This window comes from Rhea americana, unplaced genomic scaffold (assembly GCF_003343005.1).
Source record: "Rhea americana isolate MKP2758 unplaced genomic scaffold, rheAme1 scaffold_85, whole genome shotgun sequence".
Classification (NCBI taxonomy): domain Eukaryota; kingdom Metazoa; phylum Chordata; class Aves; order Rheiformes; family Rheidae; genus Rhea; species Rhea americana.
Genome location: NW_028187034.1, coordinates 3,244,791 through 3,268,099, shown reverse-complemented (window position 1 = coordinate 3,268,099; position 23,309 = coordinate 3,244,791). Strand labels below are relative to the sequence as shown.

The 23,309-nt window shown below is 41.6% G+C and overlaps 1 protein-coding gene across 1 annotated transcript; it reads left to right on the top strand.

Annotated features, from left to right (window-relative positions):
* Nucleotides 1–1,967: 1,967 nt before the first annotated feature.
* Nucleotides 1,968–10,817, top strand: RASD2 (RASD family member 2). Its single transcript, XM_085323407.1, has 3 exons — nt 1,968–2,624; nt 6,636–6,915; nt 8,479–10,817. The coding sequence occupies exons 2-3, from the start codon at nt 6,645–6,647 to the stop codon at nt 9,006–9,008; spliced, it is 801 nt and encodes a 266-aa protein (XP_085179533.1). The 5' UTR covers nt 1,968–2,624; nt 6,636–6,644; the 3' UTR covers nt 9,009–10,817.
* The last annotated feature ends 12,492 nt before the right edge of the window (nt 10,818–23,309 follow it).

Below are 23,309 nucleotides of genomic sequence, written 5' to 3'. Positions count from 1 at the left end.
ATAGTTCTAGCAGCAGCAATTACCCCCATGGCAATGATACTGGGATGTAGGTCCCTTTCTGTTTGGATCTAAACTACATATGCAGTTGACCACCCACCAGAAGATGACGGCTCTTGGTCCATACTTACCCAGGTTTGATCTGAACCAACGTCTTAGCAATGAAGAACATTGTATCTTATTTCAAAATATTATCTGAGCCATAAAATGGCTACTTTACTTTGCGCCAAAGAGAAAAGATTCAGGAGCTGATGAGAGAGTCCTAGTATTGTGTTCTAAAAAGAGCTGAGTTCAGTCATGCCTCATCACCAGTTCCCTTTGGTAACCTTGGAAGAAGTCAGCACTGTTTTAATGGTGCTATGTTAAGYTATGCTCATCCTTCCCAAATTTAGTTAACTGCACTGGGGAAAAGTCAGGAGATATTATTTCCCAAATGTAACCAATGTTGTGTTTTCTCTGGGCCCCAAATCCTCTCCATGCTCAGGCATAACCTTATGGGAGCTGCTGCCTTTCACAGACAGCTCTCTTCTGCTATAGCGCAACCTATCTCATAGCCCATGTTGCAGTGTTCAAATCCTGTCTGCACAGAGAGATGCACACATGTGCATACAGACAGATGTGGAATCCTTGTCAACAGCTGCTCTTCACTGCTGTGCAGTACTGGCAGAGGAGAGGCAGATACTGCAGGGAGACGTGAAAGCTAGACATAGACAGTTGTGCTCATGCACAATGCCTGGACATGGGCTAAGGAAGGAAGAGTTATTCTGAGGATGACAGCAGAAATCTCACTATACTTTAAGGCTAAGCTGTGGTCTGCAGAGAAGATGATCTTGCTGCATGGATGAAAAAAAGTAAAGAATATAATGAGTTCTTTGTAAAACAGCAGGACTTCTGGATGGGAGAATTTTCTCTAGAAGAGGCATCTTACTGATGTAGTGGCAAGAATCTTTTCGTTCAAAGAAGAGTAAACTGGCTTAAAGAAAAAGAGAGACTATTTTGAGAGATCTGAAACTAGATGTGAATTTGGAAGATGATTCTTTTTTCTGTTTATTGCCAAAGTATCTTCAAAATCTTGAAGTATTTTTGTTCTCCTTTTTCTGAATAAAAGTTGCAAGTGGGAAATAGTTAATTTCAACACTGTCAAATTGAACTTCTTTGATATCTTCTTTCAGTACAGCCTTGTAGATCTAAACTATAACTTCAGTTCAAACAGAAGAAAAATTGGAGTCAATAAATGGTCAAATATATTACAAATTTAGTATTTAATCTGAAGTTGGATCAAACTCCCTGAATTCAACTATTCATCCTTTTTTGTGTTTCTTTTATTTTGCTCCTCCCTAGTCCTCCCTAGTTTCACTTTGTCTGATCTTTTTTTTTCACTTTTTTCACCAAACTCAAACATTATTGCCCAATTCTAATTTAGCTTTCTATTTATTTAAATATTAATAAAATAATAGGACTTACAGAGTTTCCTTATTTCTTAATCAAAACCAACAAGCATTCCTAAGAGAACAGGAGAAAATATCCCATACAACAAAAGAATTATAGAAATTAAGGACAGAAAGCCCTTACATGGGARATGAGTCAGTTCACTTCTGTCTAAGAGAAAATAGCACAGAAGTAAAGAGCTTTTAGGAACAGCTTATGAATTTAYGGTTTGCAAAGTAAGTGAAGTCTCTGTCTCTGTTACACACATATACTAACTCATTCCCCACACAGGCATACGTACATGTCTCTTGTGGAAAGAAGGAGAATTTGCAGTCTGGAACACATATCAACTTTCTGTTTAAAAGAAAAAAGAAAGGATTTTTCAATAGGCACAAAATCCCACCCCCTCAGCACCCGTCCTTCCCTTGTCTGACACTGACTTCAAGGGAGGAGTTGAGCCAATTATCTGAGTCCTACAGAAGGAAAATCTGCAATTTGTCAGTAGTGAGAGCAAGAGAGAGAGAAAGGCAGGGAGGGAAGAAGAAAGACTTAATTGGCAAATGTAAAGAAAAGCCCCTTTTCACCTGGAAAGAGAACATTTTTAAACAAATCTCAGATCAGAAAAAAAAAAGAAGTTAGTGGCAGAGTGGTGCCAGGTAAGACTCAAGGAAACAAAAGTTTATAGACCCCACTGCCATAGGYAACTTCCATGCCCTCTGTGGTTTTTCCCCATGGGTCTGAGGCAGCWTAGAGGCAGGGTGGGCCAGACGGATGCATCCGCGACCCTGTACAACTAGGTGTCGCTCCAGAGACCCTTTCCACCCTGTGGAGCCTGCGAAACGCAACTTGCAAGAAAAGCCAGTGGGTGTGGAAGACACTCTGCATCTCCTCTTGAACTGAGGCTGTCAGAAGAGCTCATCTCATAAGAGGGAAAAACTATCACTGGTTCTGAGACCYTTCTTTAGTCCATGTCAGTTGCCTGATCCAGTAATTACTATCCATGGGGGACCATTTCCTGCAATCCTACAGTCCTTCCCAATCCTGCTAAGGTCCCAGAAAATATTGGTGAACAACTAAGCCCAGAGCAGCAACGTGGGATACAGAGAACAACAGCCTTTTACAGCAGCAGCAGCCCCTGATTAAAACCATCAGCTTTATCAGACTACACCAAGACCCAGGACTTCTCCAAAGAAAGAGAGGTAAGAAAGTAGCATGGAATTTGGGATAACAGTCAGAAGACTGGTGTCCCACAGGAGTGATATCTGTGTGCATGAAAATTTGGGGGGTGCTAGCAGTGACTAACAAGTGGCAGGTATGTTATGCATGGTACAGTTTGCTTCTACCTATGTCTTTTTTAGCTGGATGCAGTGATTTATATATGGGGGAAATAGAAACATAAACAATAGATAAAGACTGTGGAGCACAAGTGAGGCGCTTCAAAAGTCTATTGATAGATGGGGATGGGKATGGAACATATAGGCAGATGTTATGACATCCTATGATGGGCGGATTGAAAATTAAGGTATAAAAGCTTTAAGCAGGTAAATGCATGCTTTAAGCACYTCACTGCAATTTAGACAAACGTTTTGCAGAGCAAGCAAAAGCAGACGTATTGTCATTCAGTATGAAGAGTACCTGGAAACCAAACCATATTGGTTAGCAGGTAGTAGGAGACACAGGGAGTCAAAAGAAATGGGTTTTAATGCTGATTTCAGACAACTGTTTCAGCACTCTTTGTGTGCCTAAGCCTTCTCCTTTATTAAGTGGAGAAAATGCTCATTGCGTCATTTCTATGACATTTTGAAATCTCTGTGGCATAAAATATTAATGTAAAAATTCTATCATCAATCCAGTGCATAAACCAAAAGGTACCACTGGGACTTACTCTATACTTCAGCATTTAATAAACTGGAAGGAAAAGATGTAGATTAAAGCCAGCTGGAGGTTGTTTGTCTCCTCACTCTCTTCAGATTGATTTTGCTTTATTTAGTACATGAACATGTGGTGTCTTTCTATTTCCTTTCTTCTGTCTTAAATCTTTTTCAATGTACGAGTCCCCTGTGCTCCCCTCACCACCCCAGGTATGAGAGTTGAAATTTCTCTCCATTTCAGAGGAAGGAATAAGAAAGATTGTATTCAACTAGAGAGAAACTGGAGTGAAGGGATAAGAAGAGAGAGCACAAAACACAGAAATAAGCTCCTGGTTCAACAGCATACTTTGAGTCARATTTGCAGCAGAGGTGATGAGATGAGTAGCCACTCTAGGAATCAAAGTGTTGAAAAGTATCTTTTAACTCCATGTGAAATGAAATGCAGTCAGGAAAGTACAGGAATCTTTTTGACTGAATACCTTGACAGACAGAATGAAGGCAGCACTAGGTAGCTATTTAATACCTTAAACTTTGGATGCCCTCACACCCCTTCTTCCTCCTTAGTGCATGTACATCTTTAGGGCAAAGTGTCCTGAAAAAAACACACTTCTGTGCATAAGGTTTTATTTTTGAAGGAGATGGGAGGCAGTGTGATTTAGTGACCAGAAATGCAAGACTGAAGAAAGGTGGAAAGGAGAAAAAGTTTGCCTGATGGGAGTCCTGGAGTCTGTTCATGATCCTCATTTGTATGATCTTGAATGGTCCCAAGCTCCCCTGTGCCTTACTCTCCCCATCTGTGGAACAGTGATGGTATCAAGTCTTTTTCCTAGGTGTTCACCTTAAAATGTCATTAACTGAAATTTAAGACAGTACAATTTAATTCAAGGTAGAGGATAGAAGTGCCTCATAGAGGCACTACRTTAGAAGTACAAAAATAATCATCCAAGCAGGTGCAATGGCACAGTTCATCTCCTTTGCTGTGTGACAGGTATTCCTGTAATTGTTAACAGTTTGCTGCCTACCTGTCAGTCAGTAGTATAATTTGTAGGATTCTGGCTTGTAAAGGTGCTGAACAGGATCAGGTCCCCCACCATGCATGCTCTGCACAAGTAAGATGCTTGCTTAAAAAGCATATCCATGTTCACTTCCAGATGCTCCCAAAGCAAGTTTTATGAAACTAATCTTCAGCAGGTGTGAATCAACATAGCCTGCTTGCAGTCATGCAGCTATACCAGTTCAACCCACTTTGAAGAGCTGACACATTTTTAAATACTGAACCTGGGCTGTAGAGAAGTTTGAAGGTTCTCTCACAAAATCTATTTACCTCATTTTCTCTGTCTGCTAAATAAAGCTCAAGGGAGTTAAGGACTATCCCAGCTCTATCATCATTTAGCTGGCCCATGGAAGCAAAACACTACTGAACTGGCTATGGGGGAAAGGACAGCCAGTGTACATGGCAGCATTGTTTCAGAGATGAAATTTGTTATCTCTTCACTGATGATGTGTCCTGTTTTATGCAAAACATAGAGTTCAATCCAAAAACCAGGTGTGCTCCTTGCAGTCTATCTTGCTATAGCATTCTCACTTACAGTACCAGGCCCATACTTYTGTGTGGGTATATGTGTGTGTGTGTCCAAAGTTACAATCTGACATTACTGCTGGCCTCTAATATTGTACTGTACTCTCATCTGAATTTAATTTAGGATGTAAGTTTCCCTAAGGAAAACACTGCATTTTCTTCTGTGCTTTATATGGAGCTGAACATGCTGCCAATGTGCAGCAAATGATAACAATAATAATAAATAATAATGTTTTGCTGTTGCCTTGGGCTATAGTACAGCACTTGTAAGGATGCTGGCTCAGAATTCAGAGACTTCTTTATTTAGCACTGGCTATATCTTTATTTCTGCTTTGATACTTAGCACATGTTAAACAAAGTAAAAGATTTTAAGTTTTTGACTCAARTAAGCGTCAGCTACATAAAAGCTTGGGAGATAAAGTTTGCTCAAGAGAAAAACAGGAATCCAAATCTGAACTGAGAAATGATCTTCCAGTGTACACAGAGTACTCAAATTGTAGTATTAAATAAATAATACCTAAGTTAAATAAGCAACATAGTGGGAACTTGATTTTTCTTTAATAAGATCCTAGTAACTAAAATAAACTCTGTCCAAAAAGCGTCTTCTTTGCTCAGACAGTTAGCTTTCCACACACTAGGGTAATATTTTTCCTTTCAGGGCACTATGSGCTTGCAGTTGTAATTGAAAAATGGCTGCGTAATCCTCATTTCATCTTTTCTTTTCCTATCAAGTTCTCCTATACCTGAGCACTACATCAAAATGCARTCGCCAAGATCTTTAGACTCATTTTTGTTTGTCAGGGATCAGAAATATTGTCTGATAGTTACATAAGATGGCTGTCTTCTTTTCATCTGCTTATACTTAGCACCCTCAAGAACTGTGATACCTGCTACAGTTGTGTATGTATAAAGACTAAAATGTCCATGAAATGGGCATTTCCACAAAGCTATCTGCTGCCAGTTATGCTGTTGCAAGGCAATGGGATTTGAAATATTGACAGTTTGTTCATAGGGAGTTCCCAACCAAACACTTAGATTAAAATCTGGTTTGCAAAATGTTACTGAAGGTGCAGATCTTTGAATTTATCGTCAGCCAATGCTGTTTTGTGCCTCCAATTCCCTGCATTGGCAATATAGGCTATGGTTATAGACCAATTATTTMATGAGAAGTCTAGCTACCACTGATGTCAACTGTGATTCTTGTATTCTGTCTGATTCCTGGTTGGTATCAGAAAATTAGTATCACAAACTCTTCCTATTTAGGCACCCAAAGTAGTCTAGGTCTTAATGGTAAACGCAGTGGATGAAACATATTGGGAAATCTGACCTCTGTCTTTATGCATCTAAAAGGGAACCAAGCTCTACTGTAAAATCTGGTAAAGTCTAAGTGACACAGATGGTGAGAGGGAACCTAGTGCCCAAGTTCAGGCACAGCTGATAAAATTAGCCCTTGATGTTTARTGAAAATAGCAAAATACAATTCAAAAATACAATCTTTTCAGTGTAAATATATTCATTTTGATATGACTTTAAAAACAAACAAACAAACCATGCTCTGGAAGTAAGACWGAAAAAAATGAAATCATTTCCAGTGAAAGGATTTTTTTATGGACCATTGATCTGCTGACCAGGACCAGGTATTCTGCTTTACACAACAAACTGATACAGGGTGCTCTTTGACAAGCTTGTGCTAAGGAGCTGTTCTTYGTCTTCCATCTAGTTTCTGGTCTCTCCTCCAACTGTGCCATTTCCTCTTTCAGGAGCAAGCAATGATGAAGACCATGTCCGGTGGGAACTGCACCCTGAATGTGCCAGCCAAGAATTCATACCGCATGGTAGTCCTGGGAGCCTCCAGAGTAGGCAAAAGCTCCATTGTCTCACGCTTTCTCAATGGCCGGTTTGAGGACCAGTACACTCCCACCATTGAGGATTTTCACCGCAAGGTCTACAACATTCGGGGAGATATGTATCAGCTGGACATCTTGGACACCTCTGGGAATCACCCTTTCCCTGCTATGAGGAGGCTTTCTATCCTGACAGGTGAGAAAATGGAGGAAGGTTTGCAGATGGGGAATGGTGAGTGAAAGACAGTAACAATAGACATTTGCTTGAAAACTGTAGCCTTGAGATTGTTGGGTTTTGGTGATAAGAAGGATTTGGGAGGTAGCTAAAGGGACTGTTGGATGTTGTTGAAACATGCAGCTCTCTTGAGAGTTATTTAATGGCTGGGATGATCCAGATGTTGTAGATAGTGCATTATCCACAAGGGAGTTCACTGAATGAAATTCTGAAATCAGAATTTCCCATCTAGTTTATTTCTCTCCTCTGCTGCCATCTCCTCTTGATCCAGTATTTCTTATTGCAGTCACAGATGAGTGGTTCAATAAAATCTCATAGGAATAAAAAGCAGCAAGGGGCAAAAGAAGCCTGTCATTACAAGATACAAGCAGTGAAAAGCAAGTGTAAACTGCACAGAAAAGGAATTCAAAACAGGAAGAGCTCAAAGATTTTTTTTTCTTTAAAGTTCCAGCCCGATTCCTTTGATTTGAAATTCCAGTGGAAAAAAATCACTCTAAGGTTGTGTCTACTTTTAGCCTTTCTCCTTAGCCTATAGTTAATCAAATGAATTAGGGAGGAAAAAGGGAAAATGGTGGGCTTATTTTAAATGTTCTCACTGCCAAGCAGTTCCTGCTGTGAGGTAATGTATTCTTTAACTATGAAAGTGACAGTGGACATGTATTCAGCCACAACTCACAAAACCCCTACTTTTCAGACCTGTTCTCTACACTTCTGGCTAGCCAGTGAAACATGAGGTTCATATCAGACCAGACTATAGTCTGTGTTGTATGGGATTCTAGTGCTGATTTTTGAGGTGAGGATGCAAGCTTTTGTCCTTGAAAGCTCTTAGCACATTCCACATGAATGCCATTCAAAAGGCAACGATTTGTGTTATTTTATATTTGCAAAATGAATTGTAAGTCAGGAAATGTCAAAAGGAAATGCCAAGAGATCTGTGTCATTTATACATTTCTTTTTTTCCATGGCCTGTTTCTCTTGAACAAATGAAATGGCAGCAGAGCACTGAACACTGGGAAACTTCTCAAGCCTGACTCAGGCATTCAGGACTGACCACATGTAAAGCTTCTGTTCAGGTGTGCTTCTTGTCTTGTATAATCAAAAGGTCAAGGCTGAGTAGCTACTAGTTCTTAGCATCAGAACAGGTTGTGTTTTACAGAGATACAGATGAAAGCAAGAAAAAAGAAAAGCAATGCAGCAGAGCTGAGATAGAAACAGAAGACAATACAAATAAATAGGCAACAGCAGCAAGGCCAGTGCAACCTAGAAATACTTACTCAGATATGCTGGAATTAACATCATAGTCATAAGTCATTTCCACAGCACTACAGAAAGGAGCAGGCAGTGGAGTTAGAAGAAAAACTGAAATTAAAGTACCTCAGAGTGAAGACATTCAAAAGACAAACAGGACCAAAGAGAAAAAATATGGGGGAGGCAACAGCAACAAACTTACTGCTTTTTTAAAGTTAGATCCTCTGACAAAGGCAGCGATGAACAAACATTTATGGTTTCCTTTTTCATTTACAGGAGATGTTTTCATTCTGGTGTTCAGCTTGGACAACAGAGAATCCTTTGATGAGGTCAAGAGACTCCAGAAACAGATCCTTGAGGTAAAATCCTGCCTGAAGAACAAGACCAAGGAATCAGCTGACCTCCCCATGGTGATCTGTGGCAACAAGAACGACCACAGTGAAATCTTCCGCAAGGTGCGTTCAGATGAAGGTGAGAACCTTGTTGCCAGCGATGAAAATTGTGCTTACTTTGAAGTTTCAGCCAAGAAGAACACCAATGTGGATGAAATGTTCTACGTCCTCTTCAGCATGGCCAAGCTACCTCATGAGATGAGCCCTGCCCTCCACAGAAAAATTTCCATTCAGTATGGTGACACGTTCCAACAGAAATCCTTCCGAATGCGCCGGGTCAAGGATATGGATGCCTATGGCATGATCTCTCCCTTTGCTCGCCGGCCAAGTGTTAACAGCGATCTGAAGTATATCAAATCAAAAGTTCTCAGGGAAGGTCAATCAAGGGAGAGGGAGAAATGCACTATCCAGTGAAGGCTGCTAGCCATTCTCTCTGAAGTCGTCATCCACATGTAGTGCCTTAAAGAAAAACAGTCTGCAAAAGCCCAGAATGGGCTTACTGGGTTCAATCAATTGAGAAAGCCCAGTATGGCAAAAGGATAACTCTTCCTAGAGTTCTACTGAATCATGAACATAAATAATATTGTTCTTGTAAATGACTGGGAAAAATCGTATGCCTGATATGTGACTGCATTTCTTTGTCTTTGTAATGTAGTTCCTCTTCGTTGCCCTTTTTGTCTAAAGACCATAGACTTGAGAAGTAAAGACATTTCAACCTCATGCCTACAAAGAAAGTAGGTCAATAATGCACAGAAGGCATTAACAGCTATCCCAGTGGTGTGCAGCTCTTGCTGAAAGAGAGAAGGATGTGTGTCTATGTCTGTGGTGTGTGTGTGTGTGTGTGTGTGTGTGTGCGCGCATGTGTATTTGCATACATGCATGGAGCACTCCCTTAAAAATATGAAACTTATGTTTCTAAGGACAACARTCTTACTGAGGTTTCCTAGATTGGGAGTGGACTCTGTATGCAAACACATGATTCTAACTCACTTCTGAGGTGACCTGCATTCAAAAGATCTTGATTTTATGTTTGCTGGGACAGCTGTAATTTGACATTGACAAGAATGTTGGTTTTTATTATTGATTTTGTTTTGGTTTTTTATTGTCTGGGGGTGGTTTCCTAGCAAAACCAGATGGCTAGTGTGTTTGAAATGAAAAGTGTCTGATTTTTAGAAATAAAAAGTGTGTTTCAGCTGTAAATCTAAATAATGTGTACATTGATTGAGAGTGAAATTGTACTGTAAAAAACCAATACATTTGAATGCTTTGCAAGCCTAGTGTGGTATTCTTTCTCACAGCAGCAATCCCAATTCTGAACACTATAGTACAAATGCCACCCTTTGCCCTGCTGGCCGCTGGAAAAATGGTTCTTTCTGTGTGCCTGTGACAACTGGGGCTGACCAGATTCATGTGTTGACTTAGACCATTTCAGAAGCAGGGTTGAGTTTTCCTTTAAAATTAAGAACTGAATGGATGTGGCCTCTTGATCTGGGATCAGCTCCATCATATGTCTTCTGTTAACATTTAGTCGTTTTGTTCATGGTTTTACTTGACTTCTGACAAAGCTTACGTTGGTGGAAATGATCGCACTACAGAAGTTCTTCAGAACAGAAGCTTTGTGCTGGTTGTCTATATAAGATTGGACTGGCCAAATAAATCTGGGACCACCACTTTCTTATTCCCTTTCTCAGCTCAGTCTAAGCTTGTCTTAAGCTCTCTCCTTGTCTGGCTTCTGGCTTTATTGCTTGGTATGCTACGCTCCTGTATGCCCTGAAAGCCAAATATATTCTCTCAGATATGAGCTTGCCACTCTCGCTGACTGAAATGAGAGGTGTGCATGCATAACTATGGGCAGAGCATGGCCCCTGGACTGTACATAACAGTAGAGTATATATGTTATATATACCTCAGAAGAGCATTTGGATATTCTCGTCCCTCCCTCACCATCAAATTCTATTCTTGGCTGCATCTTGGTCAGAGCTGTGACCTAATTCGTTCTGTAATCTGACAGAAAACCAAGAATGATGAATGTTTGTGAAAATTAGCCTCTGGGAATCAAAATCTCATCATCATTTGTCAGCTCCACTCTTCATTGGTACTGTATATTGACTGATAAAATACACTGTTCTTTTATCCCTGGTGCCAGGGCAACACCTTTCTGACTATTTCTCCGTCCCTATCTATAAATATGTACACTGTTTATGATTAAATTTGTCTTATTTATTAGCTGTGTCCTGGTCTGTTTTTACTGTCTCCAAGAATAGTGAAGAAAGTCCTAGTTTTTTTTGTTGTAAGGGGGCAAGTGCAGCTGAGCAAATGAATTCTGAATTGAGAGCCCTGATGAGACAGTAAATTCTAGAGGAGTATTTTGTGTCTTCCAGACTCTAGAAGCTTGACATTAGCCCTGTTGGGACAGAACTATATCTATATATTTATATTTATCAATCTATATCAACAGATATATACAGCTATCCTCCCAAGCAGGAGCAGAAAGCTACTCCTCTCATGCTGCATCTGGCACAAGAGGACAACCCTTTCCTTCCTGCACAGGGTCAGCATGCTCATCCCTGCTGGGATTTAATGCAGCCGCTGTAGAGACGTCACCATTGCTGTCATCAGTCTTTCAGTCTCAGCAGCTGCACTTCTTAGCTGTGTGAGCCTTGGTTTCATAAAGCAGTCTACTATTGAAAGGCATTTACCTGGGCTTTATTTGCAATGAGTTGGAAGATGGAAGACAGGCTAAAATCCGGGCAACCCTGTTCAAACCAAAATGGAACACAGGTGCTGACAGAGGATACAGGCAGATGACAAGGTACTTCCCAGGGCTAGGCATATTACAAGCCCAATGTGGCTAGTAATCACAGAATAGTCGAGGTTGGAAGGGATCTCTCGAGACCATCTGGTCAACTACCCTGCTCAGGCAGGGTCATCTACAGTAGGTTGTCCACGACCATAACAACTGGATTTTGAATATCTCCAGGACTGAAGGCTCCACGGTCTGTCTGCGCAATCTGTTCCAGTATTCAACAAACATCACAGAGAATAAGTGATATGTTCAGATAGAATTTCTAGTGTTTCAATTGGTGCCCAGTGCCTCTCATCTTGTCACTGGACAGTCAGCTGGGTATTCTACTGGACTGCTTTTATTAGGGTTATCTTGTTCATATCTATTACACTTGACTGTCTTTTCCAGCAAACCTCCCTCTTGTGCCTCACCTTCCTGGCCTCAGTAAGCTGTAGAAGGTTTCAAGCTGTCAGGGAAGGTACTGAGAACAGAGAAGAAATAAAACCTGAGCACTTAGCAATATGGATCTTGTAGCAGCTTAACACTGTGCTTCTTGCTTTTCCTCTGTGTCCAGAAGAGAAAGAATGAATCTTCCTTATATAGGTCATAAGAGGAAGACATAAGCCTTGGCCGTAGTGGAGAGGGTAGGGACACCACATTCACATTCATTGGGAAAGTAGAGGTAAAAGAGAGCAGCACCAGGGACCAATTCAGTATGCACATCGAGGCCAAGGTAGTGCATCTTGACAGATATGTCCTGCAGTCTGTTACAAGGCTAGTTGCCATCTTCATTTAGCTACCAAGTAGTTGCCTCTCCAGCCAGCTTGCCAAGTAAAACAAATTCAAAGATCCATTCACTCTGTTGATTTAATATCATTCCAATAAAAAAAACTTTCTGCTTAAGATGCTGTCGTAACATCTTGCTTCCCTACCATTCCCTTGAGTGCATGTTCACCTTCCTACCTACTTTCCATCCAAGGGTATGACTATTGAATGAGCCTATGGTCTAGCACTGGGACTCATGTGCCACAGAGACACAGGCTGGAAGCTGTGCAAATGGAGAGAGAAGGGCATGAGCAGTGGCCACCACTTGAGTTAATGGGCTCTTGGACACTAAAGGAGAATTCCTCACATTACAGCTAATGTGCAGCATCACTGAGCTTACAGCAGCTCTCCCTGGCCTAATGGATAAGGCTAAATTTCATAAGTGCCTTCATAATCACTAATATTCTGCCTTGGCTTTAGAACACTGAGCTTACAATTATTTTCCTCACTGACCTTCAATCTCCTTAAAGACAYCATCTTTCTTCATCCTGCCATATCCTCCCATTCCTGTCTTTTCTGCCACGTTAGGCACAAAGTCACCAGGCACAATGTCATCAGGCATTGAAATACAGTGCTGYGGTGACGGTGAGAAAGGCAAGCATTGGGATGGTTAAAGGGCATGGAGTGGGTACTAATAGAGACGTACTGAATCTGAAGGAAGGACTCGGTGTGCTTCCCAGGGTCTGACTTGGCCTACCACATGCTCAGGAGGAGAAGCACCTGAAAAATGGGCTAGGAGTGAGATGAAGCACCGTTACAGTCACTTGCAGAAACAAATGAAAATAAGCAGGTAAATCTTATTAAAGTAATACTGGTCTTTTTTTGCATTTTGTTACTGATGAGAATTACTTTGCAAGTTAGATTAACATGCTCCTGAGGACAGAAACTCTTACATTTATTGTTTCGCTTTTATTTTACCATTAAAGTTATTCTATTATTATTCATATATTATTGGAGTCTAAAAGTGCTTACAGTCCCTGTAACAGGCAGTAAGTGTCTCTGTTGTTTATTCACAGCTAGTAGGCGTTAAAAGCCTATTAGCCAGTGAAAAAGGCTGGGACTGGAACACAAAGAGGAGGGCTACCAATATGTCTGCACAGGGGGCACAAGGTAAAGCAGCGGAGAAAAAGGGGAATTGGTTCTTCCCTGCTAACCACTGAGCATATCTAGCTGTAAGACAGAGTGGAGAAGAGCTTTATGGCAACCCTGTAATATGCGCAGATTTTGACAGACCCCGAAAGGAGCAAAAAGCACACACACAGCCAGGCTAAAGAAGTAATGGAAAGAGAGGTGATTCTTTCCCCCCGTGCAGATTCAGGAGGACTGCACAGAACTTGTCACTAAAATGCACTGGACTGAGAACAAGTCTGTGGCAAGAGATCCATCCTGCAAAGATACTGTGAGCAGTTGGACAGGTTTGTTTGTAAATTATGTACTTTTAGCTGGTCTTAGGCAGCATAATTAAGTTGCTTAATTCCAACCTTGTTCTACATTACACTCTATAAAACATAACGTTAGTGATCTGCCTTGCTGACGTTTTTGGTGTATTCACTTCCAGGACAGGGAAGGAACGTCTACCTAATGGTAAACCATATAGTGGAACAAGACCAGGCTGAAATTTGTTTTGATCGTTCTCTACACAGTCCTGAAGAAATTACAACTCAACACATTGTAGGAGCTACTATAAATAATGAGGAAAATATAATTAAGCCACAGAGTCAGTACAAATCAGGAAGGAAATAGTGGTCACGGTGAATTAAGGAAAAAAATTGAGAGTGGGAAGGGTAGAATGAAAGCCTGCTTTGACATCCAAAGGACTAAATTAGGCTTCTGTTCTGAAGGATCCCCAGGAGGACAGCTGCCATTAGGCTGGCATGCCACTGGAGACAAGGTGACTGCCCTCTCACAGTGTAGTCTCACAAAGACCATTATTTCCYTGAGAGCCCAGCATGCAGTAGGTCAGACTGTCCGAGAGGCCAAAGGATTTGTCACCATCACAAAAGACAAGTAGGAAATGGGATAAATTTTAAAATGGCAGCAGAGGAGAAAAGAGCTTCAGAAATGAGCTCAACCAGGTGGAACAGGTACACGTGGTAGAGTGGGTAAATACAAAGCCGTGAAGTCTGGCAGTCAGCTGGAGATATAAAAGGGCAAGTGCCTTTAAGTAGCATGAGAAGCACTTCGGGATGTCGTGGGCACTCTGGATGATTCAGAGACCTTCCACTGGTACCTGAATGTGCAGTATACCCCAGAGGATATCCCATGGTGAGATCTTGCAGCATGGCCAAGTCCTAGCTGGGCTGTAGGCTACAACATGTACCCGTCTTGCTTATTTCATCCTTCTCTGCCCACAAGTCAAATTGGAAGACATTTTATTTAGCTGTTTTTGTCCTTTCTCAAGTATTAACCTCCATTTATCCCCAGGTAGGACCCAACCCAAACCCAAACCCACTTCCTGTTGCATTTTTTGCTGTCTTAGTTTTATCGTCTTTTCACATTCCAAATTGCTGGCTAATATTGCTAGCAGTGTCCTGGTGCATTGGACAGAGTAGAGGGTTATAGGCAGAGGTGCTTTAGAAGTAAGTGATGATTATTTGATATGATATCACTGTTACTCTTGGGTTTTTATTAGCATTAGTTTTCTGCAAAAATACATGAAGGTAGGCTCAGACTAAAGGGTCTCCTTAGAAAAAGATATAAAATGTGGTATAATGTACATTTCCCCACTGGTCTCTATAGCAACAGTCTTTTCTCTGCACTCTCAAAGAGCAGAGAATTTGCCAGGACAGGGAGAAACAGTGGATCTGCCCTAGATCTTTCACCACTGAGTCCTCATTTGGGAAGTTCTCCACCCTTCAGTCTCTGTGGCATGACCAGCCAGACCCACATGCTAGACTATGCTATATATCTGATAAACCTGTAGGATATAAATGCTGCCATAAGTAAGAAAGTAATTTCCATAAAGCGATTGTAAACTGGGGCATTGCTCATGGCACAGTAACTGGCTAGGGGAATATACATCTCCAACTGCTGTAATCTCAACTTGAGTACTCGCATTTGGTTAGAGCTATAAGTCTTGTCTGACTTTTCTCTCCCATGTGTCTTTACAGACTACTGTTTGGTAGAGGCAGAGACAAAAACTTCCCAGAGGAATATTTCCCGTTGCCCTCATGAAGACATTAGGCTAAGACTTTTCCTTGCCCCTATCATCAGCAGCCATCCACAGCAAGCAGAACTGCTCTGAGTCCCAGGCACCACATTCCTAGAAAGTTATTGACAGTTTGGAGGGAAGCCAAATACAGGGGGTGGGGGGAGCCTGGAAGGTTTGACTTGGGTAAGCCTAAGAAAAATCTAAAAAGGATAATTCTGTGCCATGTTGGTAAACAAAGTCTGAGAGAGGCTGTGGCCTGAAAACCTCTAGATGTTTTTGGAAGGTGGAGATGACAACTGAGACAACACACTGTTTAGGACTGGACAGTGGGAATATCTCAGTGAAAACAAGGGTATTAAGAGGGAAATTGTAGGCGAAAGAACAGTACAGACTTCACAACAGTGCATTCTATTGGCAAATTTTCTAAGAGATGTCATGAAAGTGATTTTTCCATTAGGAAGCACTAGTAAAAACATTGAAACTTGTACTATCCAAAGGGAGATAACTTGCCATTGGCAGGGGAATGCAGTTGCTGAGCCAGTAGGCTATTTTGATGCCCACACTTGCTTCTGTAATGGAGTTTGATCCAAAGTCTGCTTCAAAGAAATCTCTCCAGACTGCTCTGCCCTCACTGAACTCTCCTGGACCCCCAAGTGAGAATTGGTAGTTCTATGGTCCCCTCCAGCCAGACCACTAGCAATATAGACAGGACTTCTTATATCAGCCCCAGCTTGTTAGATCATTTCCACAAAGATCCCTTGACTGTTTGCAGCAAACACCTCCTTCAATGAATTATCCATCAACAGTCTCTTACATGTTTGTTTATTGTTCAGAAGTATTTGACGAATGATTTATGCATTATTCAGTGTCCCACACTGTGACTGGGATGGATGGCTGAGATCAGTTCAGATTAAACATGGAGATGAGGGATGAGGTCACTGCATTTCGCAACATTTTTATAGCAAAATAAAAGAATATAAATTAATTTACAACTTGATTGTGTGTCTTCCCATCACTCCAAACTAGGGCAAAGCAAAGGACTGCTCTCTGTCCCCCACCCATTCTTCCTTTTCTCCAGGCTCTTGGAGGAGGGATTTTACATGGACTCTAATAGTTCAAAAGTGTTCTTTCACAAGCTTTTGGCTTTCAGTAGTTAATGTAAAACACTAGCTCACATATGAGAAGATTTCAGCAATATGTCTTGAACCTATTTTTGAAATTACAAAAAAAAAAGAATAAAAATTATCTATGTTTGTGGTGCATGAAATGAAAAGGGAAAATTCAGTTTCCAAGAAACAAGTCCTTCATGCACTAAGACCTTACCTGAAACAGCAAAATTCTATTAAACTGGGATTTGTGTTAGACTGAGAACCAAAGCAATGCAGAAATGCCCTGCCAGGTGAAGAGCTGGGGCTTGCATTTCAGGCCCTACTCATAATGTCAGGTCTGTGACAGATCCTACCCAGTTCCTCAAAGTCTATGTAGAGTTCTAAAACATTCCTCTTCCCTCTGATGATCTTCTGTGTAAATAGTTCAATCTTCAACAAGACTTGGGTTTCAAGTTGCTAGAATAAATTGGTGTTAGGTACCGAGGGTAGGTGTTTTTCTCCTCAGGTCAAAATTCTAACAGCACCTAGAAATGCAACTCGCACTGATTTCTGTACTCTGTAAAAATCAGCACCTTCATTACTCATTCCTAATATGGGGCCAATAACACTCACAAGATTGCTATGAGAGGACAAACACCTTCTAGCCTGCGAGGCACTTGGGTCCTGCAATGATGGATAAACACGTTAAAGGGTGAAAAGGCAGATGGAAATAAATATCACCTTAATCAGGAGCAGAGTCGCTGCCATGCCAGAAGAACAACTGTATTTTGCATAATCCTTGCTTTCTGCACTCCCTACAATCCCTTTCTTTCTCCTGAGCATCTGTCAAGCTGGCAAGTTCCAGGGGCCTTGGAGTTAAAATTACACACTGGTTGCCCCTAGATCTTCAGTCACTGCATACCTGTATGTTAAGCAGCAGCATGCTGCAGACAAGTTTTGGCTCTGGGACCTTTAGATGGGCACACAGCATAAGCTCTCCACTCATCCTTTCTCTGTTGGAGAACTGAGTGCCTTGGGAAAACACAACCTTGTTAAACACAACCTGACGGGTTAGAAGACAGCATTGGGAAGATCAATGACATTGCTTTTGGCTGGTCCAGGGCAAAATGTCTCATCCTTTCTGTCACAAGACAGCTTGTTCCTTGTTGGATGGCTCATTGCCAAGCTAATAAATACAAGTTTCTCAAAAGAAATAAAATAAAAAGGAAAAATAAACACAGAGCAATGACATGTTCTACAAATTGACAAGAGACTTGCCTGAGGCAATGGATAAGGGGTGAAACGAATGAACAGCTCTTGCGGAGCCTTATTAGAGAGCAGACCAGAGCTCTTCTCAGATACTCTTTATGAGATGCTGTCATCTGGGAGAAATCCAGATTGGCAATTATCAGAGAGAACAATTCCAGCTGGTCACAACACTGCCAAAACAGAAATTATCCCCTTACACAATGGCGCTGACTCAGACTGCATGCAACTTTTGTTGAGTTTGGGACAGTTACACAAGGTCTGTCGTTAGTCATTGTGGTATTTATTTGTATTTTGGAGCCTTGCCCACAGAACAGGACCCAGTTATACTAGACAATATACAAATGCACAACAAATAGACAGTCCCAATGTATAAAAAGGCTAGGGCAGAATCTTAGTCATTGACTACATCTRTCATATCCATCCTGTGCCTCACAGCATCTGTCTTATCCTGTAATKACCATCTACCCATTTCCTATCAGTGTCCTACCTTTAAGTTAGTGAGAAGGAGCTACCATTTGCAATATTAATCAATCACTTTCCTAATTACATTTGAAAGCTAATTTCTTTAGAGAACTTGTAACTACATTGTGGCAATAGGAACACCAAGACCTAGTATGATTTAGAAGTGCTCTTCTCCCAGCTAGACTAGAAAGTAGATGTAATGGATACACACARTCTCCAAAGTGTTAATGATATGGGCATATTCTTTCTGATTCTTGCCCTGAGAAGTGGCCTCTTGTAGTTCTGCCAAGAAATGTCTCAGGTAGAGGCATAGTCCTTGTGCCTTGTAGGTGACTCCTGAAGTTGTGTAAGCTGCACATCAGCTGCGGCTCATGGGCATAGCTCAGACCTGGTTCCCATGGCTGGAACTGTGTCCTGTGACAGCCGGCAGGGCTGCCTGAAAAATCTGGCTGGACAAGAAAGTGAGGCAGCCATGCTGGCACTGCCAAGTCCTGGCAAAGGCCTGTGTAGTGTCCTGGTCTTTAGGGAGTAGCTGATGCCCCAGGAGACCTCTACTCCTCTCCTGCCTGTGAGCTGCTCCAGGACCTCCCACAACTCTCAGAGAAAAGAAATGCATCATATACTCCAAGGGTAGGATGTCTACCTACCACTGAAGTTCATGTTGATCTACATCCTGTGGAAAAGGAGACAGTTCTAACTGCTCACAGGATCCAAAGTTGAAAGCAGTGAAAAAAAACATGGAGAGGATGGAGAGTCTCCTCAGTGGCCATTTTGTACTTCTACAGCTCATGCAAGAGCTAGTGATTGTCCTTGACCTACTCAGAAAGGAATAATTCTGCTGCAGGTTTTGGCAAGATGGTTCACAGTATCTTAAAACAAACTTTTCTTTCCTTCACAGCATAATCATGGGAGAAAGCTCAGCCCTCAGATAGGTGGTAAAACCTTCCCAAATGATACAAATCCTGGCTGACAGAGAACATCCAGCAGGACCCTTCATTGTGTTACACAGTGAGCATGACATGCATAACAAGTGAACACTCTTGGTGGAGAGAGGAGTCTGAGGGATGTTTTCTATCCTTCTACCTAGGACTTGAGATATCTTCCCCACTGCATTTTCCCCTGTCAGAAGGGAATTCTGCAAAAGAGGAAAAATTCTGAAAATACCTCATTAATTTAGGACTTTTTAGTTCTGATGATATTGCATGAGACTTCAGACTCTGAATAGACTTTTGAAAATGAGATGAACTTAGGCTCACTTAAGCACTTTCCCAGATTTATCCAAATTGCCTGGCTGAAGAGGGCACTTCAGGGCTGAGATTTATTAAGGAGAAATGTTGTTTTGAAGCAAATTCCCATTGAAAGGGAAAACTGAAAAGACAAGTGATTTTGCATGAGAGGTGCTCAAATAGGGAAGGTTTCCTCAGCAAGGGCCTAAGAGGCCCTTCTGCTTTTCCACTTGTTTTYATTAGAAAACAGAGAAGTGTGACTTTTTTTAAAGAATGGAGAAAAGGAATGTATTCCAGTGTGAGGAACTACCACACAGTGAAATGTTTTGGTAGTTTTTTTGACATTATATCTTTTTGTCAACCAGGAATTAAAGCAGAAGTGACACTGGAGGCACAATCATAATTTCTATTCTGCTCCCCAACCTGCATTTGGCAGGGTCCATGTCCCCTACCTCTATCTTTTCCCTTTCAAAATCAAGAGGAAATCAAATGGCTCTGATGAGTTGTGTCTATACTGTCACGTATTCCTCACTGCACGTCAGTCCTAGTCGTCTGATTGTCTTCTCCACCTGCATGTTGGYACATACTACAGTGGCACATTAGTACCTGCCTGCTTGCACTTGGCATAAAAATCTGAGTGTACTTTCAAAGACTACTACCAGAAACCACACACATGCAGTTTCCAGAACCTATTCCCTTCTGATTCTTCTAAGGAGGTGGCTGAAGAGACAAGGACTTTTGCTCTCCACAGCAGATGTCACAGTGATTCCTATTGTTACTCTCTTCTACAGCCCATTGTGTCCTAACTCACAAAGTCATCCAAAGGAGTTTCACTCCATGACATCAATGTGCATGGTGACAAATGACTGCTAAAACTGAGGGTCTTCCCTTGGTTTGTCCTTCTTCACCCATGTAAGTATTGGAGCCAGGCAAAGCATTAAGAACTGTATTGGAAAGATCAAATCTAGATTACAGGAGTCTTTCTGAATTTCCAGGTCAAGGCGCTCACACTTCCTGTGTCCTGTCTCCACACCACACACACACTGTTCACATATATTGTTTTGGTTTGCAGAGAAAGGAAATCCAGGTGAATACCTTAAAGGGGGCTGGTAGCATGCTCCACTACAACTGTTGTGGGGTATTGGTACAATCAACCCAGAAATAACTGTACAGCCAGCCAAAATGGCTTAAATTTCAGAAACATGGAGTCAAGAAAAGACTGTGGAAGCTTTGCAGTGCTACACAAGCCAGTTATGCAAAAATCACTGAATAAACTGCTATGCTTTCAAACAGCTTGATCCCAGGATGCTTACAGAAGAGAACAGCTGAACCTTAGAGTCAGTAGCCTCTAAAAGATCACAGTATGTTGACATCATACTAACAACCTAGATGGGTAACTTTAGGGACACACCTCTGTCTGTGCTGATCCGCTGAAGGAAGAGAGCCAGTGTCCTCACACAAGCCTGGTCTTTGACATCATGCCAGCCAGGCAGCAATCTCACAAAGGCCTGATCCATGACAACTGGTCCAATAGTTGTCTACTGTGACAAGAAAAGTCAAAAAGTGGCCTATGCCTTGATATGACTTCAGTTGAATGCAGGCACTTAGCCAGAAACTGCTCTTTGGTGAGATACATTGCCTCTGCCTGSCTGTTTGCCAGGATGAGCAGAGAGAGATCAGCTGAGTATATTGAATAAGGTCAAGACAAGAGGTGTCAAGAGTTAATCCTCAGGTTTCCTCAAAAAAACTAGAGTCATTTATCTTCTCTAGTCTGGAGAGAGCAGAGAAGAGAAAGTATAGACAAGTTTGCAGAAGCTGGAAAAAGCAAAGCAGACAGACCCATTGGAGGACAGGTCTGTCCTGTGGACAGGAGAGGTTTCTCTAAGATTGTTTTAAAAGCATCATTTTCTGCTTCTGCTCCAGAGGCTGGAGTAAAGGAGCCTGACTATTTTTAAAGATACAGTTTGACGCATTAGGAAGGAGCTTGTGCGACATGATAGCCTGCTACAGTAAAGACGGGCACCCTGACCCAGGAGAAGCATTCCAGAACTGTGCTCCTAAGCTAGGGTTCAGGCCGTCTGCAAAAYTTCACTCTTTCTTTCTTTGAAGGAGGTAAGAAAAGAAAAGACTTTAATTTCAACCTAGGTAGAGGTAATCCTGAAGAAACAAGGAAGACTTTAGAAAGCAAACACAAATTAACACCTGTAGTGCTAGATTGGGACTGAATATGAGGAAGCAAGGTTATGTAGCATTCATGTCACTCTAAGCACTCTATGATGAAGCAGGGGCTTACAACAAGTCACTTATAGAGATATATGCTCATATTCAGCAAGGTTAGAAGATTCCCAAAACTGAACTTTAACTTGGGACAAGCAAGATAAAGTTAATTAGCCAGTGACAACAAACTCTCCCTCTCAACTTTAAATCTAGTTGAGTGCCTTTATGTCCAACTGTATGAGGCTTTGTATTTCCTCAAAAAGTCCAAGGAGATAGCTACATCAGACATTTTCTTTAATTGACGACTGGTGCTATTCCTGAGGCCTGGCACATGACAGCAGGACAGCATTAGTAGTTGGGCACCAATGGYCTATAACTTGCTAGGTTGACGGGAGAGTACAAATCCATGTAAAATATCACAGAGGCCTGCATCTCCAAATCATCTGTGAGAGTGTGTTGTCAGGATGAGTCCATACTACCATGCAATACGATGCAAGCTCAAAAAGTGGGAGGCACTAAACAAATACCAGTGAATCCACTCATATCTTTGAGAGTTAACCAAAGACACTAGAAACTAATATTCCAAAGACTTGTTCTTTTATATTTGACAAGAAAACTAGATAAGCAGAAGAGTGGTAAAAGTGCCAGATTGTTCACTGGAAGCGCAGGAAGTCTTGTCATTGGCTGAAGTCTTGACTTCTCCCCATGCTCTGTGGAACTCAGCTTCMCAGATCCTGTTTCCTTACAGAAGCAGTAAGTGTACATTCAGGTAGGAGACTAAGAAATGGAAGCAACCAAAAAAATGGGTGAGAGGCAGAAGAGGGAGGTCCATTTGGGTAATTACAGGCTCTGGGTGTTCTCCAGCTAGGAGGAAGAGCAACATGAGCCTCTGACCAGCGGAGATGGAGAGATTATATGGGAGATTCCCACCTGCTGCTAGTTCCTCCTGCCTTCCAACAGGGCTGAGAGATGTAGGGGGATCAACATATGCTGTTTCTATCTTTCCTTCTTCCCTGGTCCATTGCCAACTCTCAGTCCAACACAGAAGAAAGAGGTTGGAGGTAGGAGTTGTGATTAAAGGATTCAAAAAATCAAATGTTCGTAGACGAGAGATATTTTGGCCTTGTATATATTAATAAAGTAAATGGTGCCAGGGTATGTTCCTGGACTCTGGAATTGAATCATCCATCTTGTTAAGYTGTTTTTATTTTCCTGGTCACAATTTTGACTCAAAACAACGGGAACCCCTCTACCCCCAAACAATTCCTGCAAGTGGTCTGGGAGTTCGCCCAGGCCAGGAATAATTCTTAATAAGCAGCTTACAAGCAGACACCCACTTCTGGAGGGTAAGGAGTTTTATCAAAATAGATGTAGACTTCTCCATTCCTGCCGGCTTCAGTGCCAGAGAAAGATCCTACATTTAACTTACTAGTATAGCTGTAGCCTATTATACCATGCAAGGGGAAAGGAAAGGTTATAGTGTATGTAAATATCTTTGATGTAACCTGTTTGTAGTGTGAAACAGCATCCTCCTTCCTATCTCTTTGATTAGCGCAGCCCTGGTTGCTCCCTTCAGCTCTATCTCTCTTTGTAAAATGACCCACTGGAAAAGTCATCTCACTGGAAAATAAGACCATTCATCCGCTGGAAAATAAGCTAGACCAGTCCATGGAACTCATCCTTTTTCAGAGA

What these genes read in the sequence shown, in the direction of transcription:
- RASD2 (XM_085323407.1), top strand. Translation starts at nt 6,645, where the DNA reads ATGATGAAGACCATGTCCGGTGGGAACTGCACCCTGAATGTGCCAGCC. An exon ending in GAGGCTTTCTATCCTGACAG is followed by an intron (nt 6,916 to 8,478) that starts GTGAGAAAATGG and finishes TTTCATTTACAG; the next exon opens with GAGATGTTTTCATTCTGGTG.